Source organism: Stenella coeruleoalba, assembly GCF_951394435.1.
Source record: "Stenella coeruleoalba genome assembly, chromosome: 1".
Lineage (NCBI taxonomy): Eukaryota > Metazoa > Chordata > Mammalia > Artiodactyla > Delphinidae > Stenella > Stenella coeruleoalba.
Window position 1 is genome coordinate 110,273,028 of NC_137169.1, and position 4,961 is coordinate 110,277,988.

At 54.3% G+C, this 4,961-nt stretch overlaps 1 protein-coding gene across 1 annotated transcript; it reads left to right on the forward strand.

The window, feature by feature from the left end:
• On the forward strand, positions 1-2,775 carry LOC307192082 (protein S100-A9-like). The gene is made up of 3 exons (XM_079932601.1): positions 1-13; positions 398-558; positions 2,422-2,775. Exons 2-3 carry the CDS (start codon positions 409-411, stop codon positions 2,677-2,679), a joined length of 408 nt encoding a protein of 135 aa, XP_079788727.1. The 5' UTR covers positions 1-13; positions 398-408; the 3' UTR covers positions 2,680-2,775.
• The last annotated feature ends 2,186 nt before the right edge of the window (positions 2,776-4,961 follow it).

Genomic DNA, 4,961 nt, shown 5'->3' on the forward strand with positions numbered 1-4,961 from the left:
CTCCTGGGCTTGGGTAAGTAAGCTGCCAGTTTCCCCGGGGCCGGAGCCTGCCTGCTGACTCTTTACTCCCCTCACCCATCTTCATTTCAAACCTCCTCCTGGAAGCCCTCCTCGATTGACTGCTCACTTTAAAGCCTCCTTCCCGTTTTCTTAGGTCATGTTCTGCTGCAGCCTCCTGTCCTCAAAGGCTCTCCTTTTTGGCACTCCCTAGATAGTCTATAAACCATTCCTACCATGTGTGGAACAGGGTCATCTCCCAGTTCTGTTGCAGCCCCTGCTTTCTTTTTATTCTGTTTCCCCCCTTCATTCCTGCGTGCGTCCAGTAGGAGGTGTCAAGGAAGCTTAATGGTCTTTTCTTCTAAGCACCAGAACTCTTGCTTCTCCTTTGCTCAAACAGAGTGCAGGAAGATGGCTGACCAACTGTCGCAGCTGGAAAGCAGCATAGAAACCATCATCAATATCTTCCACCAGTACTCTATACGGCTGCAGCCCCCGGACACCCTGAACAAGAAAGAATTCAAACAGCTGGTGAAAAAAGAGCTGCCAAACTTTCTCAAGGTAGGGCTGGACCCCTGTCAGAACTGACCCGGGCAGTCTGGGCTAAGGATGGAGAATAGGGGTGCAATCTGCAATGGTCAAGGAAAAAGCTCTTGCCCCTTCAACCTAGCCTCCAGAGGCAGTGGGCTCCGTGTTTGGAACAGGATTTGGACACTGTCACTAGAGGTCATCCATGTTAGGTGGCACCAACAGACTGAGCATGTGCGGTGTGCCAGGTCCCATCCTGGGCAGGGCGTGTAGTGGCCCACCGGGACCCACTGTCCTGACGGGAGAGACACGCAACAAACGTGTTGACCAATCAAGAACACGGATAGATCCACAGCCAATAAGTACCTGAAAGAAAAACAGAGAGAGCACTGTGGGTGATGTGGGCTGGGTACGGGGAGAGGAGACTAGTTAAATGGACATGAAGGGCCCCTCTAAGGAGATGACCTTTGAGCTGAGACCTGAATTTTGGTGGGGGGAAGCAAGTGAAGACTACCCTTGGCAGGAAGCCAATGAGATTGTAAGCCTCAGATGGACTTGGAGTGGAAGACCCCAGAGGGCTTTTCTAATCCAAAGGCTCTCTGGTAAGAAACAAATGAACAGCATGTGGGAAAGGACCCAGCCCAGCACCAGTGTGTATAAAGCACTCAGTAACATGTTAGTTTATTTCCCTGATCTGAAAATGATTAAGCAGCTCTAAGAAAAGGAGGATTCGTTCCACAGGATCTTTTTGTTTTCTTTACAAATTTGGTGACTTTGGGGACACAGAAGACTGGACTAAGAAGGGTGGGACATCTAGGTCCCAGACTTAGTTCCATTCCTGGAGCGAGATGTTCCGGGATAGGTGGCCAGCCCTGCCTGGAGCCCCTCCCCACCTTGGAAAGGTGGAGAATCACAGCTGTCGGAGGTACTGGGGTTGCTGACAGCTCCCTGAAATTGCAGACCTCAGCAAGCAGGACGCTCGGTCAGGGTAGACAAGAGAGAATACAGCCAAGAGGTTGTGTGGGCAATGTTTTCCTTTGTGAGACCCCTATCCCACCCCATCCACCACGCCCCACATCCAGAGCAGATAGGCCAGGATGGGAAGCTGGGCCCCCTCCTACGGGCTGCTCAGGAGCCAGGGATCTGCCAGGGTGATGCCAAAGGTGCAAAAAAGCAGATCACGCTGAAGCGTTGCAGAGTGGGAAGGGCGTGGGAGGTGAGCTGGGCACCTGCAGTTTCCCAGGAGGAGCCTCAGCGGGGCTGCCCCAGCCAGTGGGAGGCAGGGCTGGAACCCAGTGGGGCCTGGACCCTTCACCTCCCCTCATGCCCCCTTGCACACTTATCACACCACACTGCTCTCTGTCCCCATCTCGTTTCCCTCGGGTGCTTTTCCGCCATGCAGGCTGAAATGAGTGTCACTAAGTAGTAACCTGGAGAGGGAGTGGGGAGGCGGGAAGAGGAGGGCGTGGCATGGATAGGAGTAGAGGGAACGGGACAAGACCGGGCTCTGAGCCAGATCGGAATGTGCGTGTCCACCCTTCTGCTCCCAAGCCTTGTCAATCTGCACAAGGTAATTACCGTTTGTACGACTATTTCCTCAAGTCTTCCTCAAGGAAGATTCCAAGTCTCCCTATCATTGTTATAAGGACCAAATGAGGAGACATCTCTGTACTTATGAACGTGTGTGACCTCAGGCAAGTCACTCGACCTCAGTTCCTCTCCTGTAGAATGGAGAGAATTGTGGTGGCCAGGAATCAGAAAGTGTCCAGCAGATGCTCAAACTGAGGCCCAGGAGCCTGGTGTCACTCTGCCTTTGCCATCGGGTCACTTGCTGTGCTCCCCGTCCTTAGCCCTGACCACACCCAGCCCTGACTGCCCTGTGTCTCCCACCGGCAGAAGGAGACAAAGGATGACAAAGCCATAAACGAGATCATGGAGGACCTGGACACAGATGTAGACAAGGAGCTGAACTTCCACGAGTTCTCCGTGCTGGTGGGCAAGCTGACGGAAGCCTCCCACGAGGAGATGCACAAGACGGCGCCCCCAGGAGTAGGCCACAGGCACGGGCCAGGCTTCGGGGCAGGTGGTTCAGGCCACGGCCACAGCCATGACAATCACGGCCACAGCCATGGCAATCACGGCCACAGCCACTAATCAGGTCAGGCCACCAGCCCCTGCCCACCTAGGGCCACGGGGCTGCCTTAGCTGCAGGGCAGGGAGATGGGGGTGAAATATAAAGTCTTCCTCCAAGCCAGTGTTCTGTGTGCTTCTTTCCCCACCCCCTTCCCAACCTGACCTTCCTGGAGGTCTGGGGGTTTGACAGCCCTGTGGCTTAACTGGGCCTCAATGTCTGCATTCAGTAAGAACAAAACAAGAAGCAACAAAAATGTGGGTCTCTTCTGGGCCCTTTGGATTCACCTCCCTGACCGTCTCTCCACCTCTGACTCTAGGCCCCCCTGCTTAGGTCCCCGTCACCCTTCCCCAGCTCAGGACCTCTCTGTCCAGACAGTCAAAGTGGCCCTTGTCACCATAAAAAGCAAAAGGGGAGTTTCCCTTCCCCTCAACCTTCCAGCCACCCCCCAATCCTGCCCCCACCCCCTCTTCACCTAGTGCTCTCCACACGGCCATCTCTCTCCTACCAGAACCTTAGTCCTCTAGACAGAACGTGTCTGTGGAGGAACACTGAAGTCCAGGACAGATGGGGTGTGTTACCCACAAATGGAGTTCTGAATCCACGGGGGCATTGGGTGTCTCTCAGCAGACCTAGGGTCCTCCATGGATACGGGGGTAGGTAAGCACACGGATGGGAAGCAGGGGTTTGGCCCCGGGTGGACAGGAGTGTGAGAAGGGTACCTGCCTGCCCGTTGGAAGAAACAAGATCCACCCCTGGCTCTGCAGCTACAGAGCCTAACCACCGAGGGGCGGAGGTTGGACACTGGGTCCAGAGAGCCTCTCAGGCCTGAGGACTCTTATCCTAAGCCTCGAGGGCAAGCTGACCTCCCTGAGACGGCCGGGGTTGCTCCAGGCCCCAGTGGGTGGATGAGACCTCAGGCCAGCAGAAACCCTGGCTCCTCTGCAAACTCGCGGCTGGCCTGGCTGCCAGCTTCCCTGCAGCTGCTGCCTCTGGTCCTCACCTCAGCAGCCTCCAGACCACTCACTTCAGAGACATCCAAGGGACTCCAGGCCTTAGAGCAATGCCGTAAAGTCCCCCTACTGGGTCATTACCGGGCTGGGGTGGGCCTTCCAAACTCCAGAGCCCAAATCAGGGTCGTCTGCTCTGCCCTGTGCTTTCAGCAGAGAGAAAACTCTGATAGGATTAGGATTGGGGGTGCTGGGAAAAGACGGACAGCATCCATCCCCCAGGTTACAGGTGAAGAAAGTGAGGCATAGAGTCGAGAAGGGACCAGTTCAAGGTCATACAGTGGTGATTGGTGAAGATATTGCAGAGAACCTTGAATCCATCTTCCCTGCAGCCTAGATCTCACAGCTCCTTCCCCAGTGCTGAGCATGAAGCCAGGAGCGGCGGTCAGACCCCAGCTCCTCCCAGGCCACTTGGCTGTAGCCTGGCCCCTGGCCTGCCTGCTGTGGACCGTGTAGGCCCTGTTCTAAGAGCCTTTGCTGTGGCGACAGGGATTTCCGGGCTCCCACTTGAGGGTATGAGGGTGCTTCCAGGAACCACTCCAGGCTGTGAGCTTGGGGAGAAGGGTTCAGAAGCCCCCAGCCCCTGGGGGATCCCGTAGGTGGGGAGACTCATCTCCTGACAGCCCTGCTAACCCACCCTCACGTCCCTGCTGTGCAGCTTGGTGCAGGAGAAAGAGAGCTGGGAGGCCTGGGTTCTACCAGTGGCCTGGCCAGGACTAGATACCTCAGGTAGGGTAGGCTCCCCCCAACCCCTCTGCCCACACAATGTGTCATAAATATGTCTATGACTCTGCTTCCTCACTAGACTGTGAACTCCACGAGGTCAAGTCCATGGCATCTGTCTTATTCTCTGCTTTATTCCGAGCACCTAGAGAGGTGGCTGATACACGGTAGATTCTCAACAAATACTGACTGTATAGATGTTCTAAAATTCCCCACATGCTCCAGGCTCCCTTCTTGGGGGCAGGTGTAGAGAAAGGAGGGAGAGGAGGTGGGCTTAAAACCAGCAAAATGTCCCCACAACCAGTCGCCAAAGCTTCAATAAAATGCCTCAATCACTGTGAAAAAAAAAAAAAAAACAGAAGGCTCTAACTATGGAAAACAGTATGGAGGTTCCTTAAAAAACTAAAAATAGAACTACCATATGACCCAGCAATCCCACTACTGGACATATACCTTGAGAAAACCATAATTCAAAAAGAGACATGCACCACAATGTTCATCGCAGCACTATTTACAATAGCCAGGACATGGAAACAACCTAAATGTCCATCTACAGACGAATGGATAAAGAA

Excerpts from the sequence above, each read along its gene's own strand:
- LOC307192082 (XM_079932601.1), top strand. The coding sequence starts at position 409 with ATGGCTGACCAACTGTCGCAGCTGGAAAGCAGCATAGAAACCATCATC. Across the intron at positions 559-2,421 it reads AGCTGCCAAACTTTCTCAAG|AAGGAGACAAAGGATGACAA; the intron begins GTAGGGCTGGAC and ends TCCCACCGGCAG.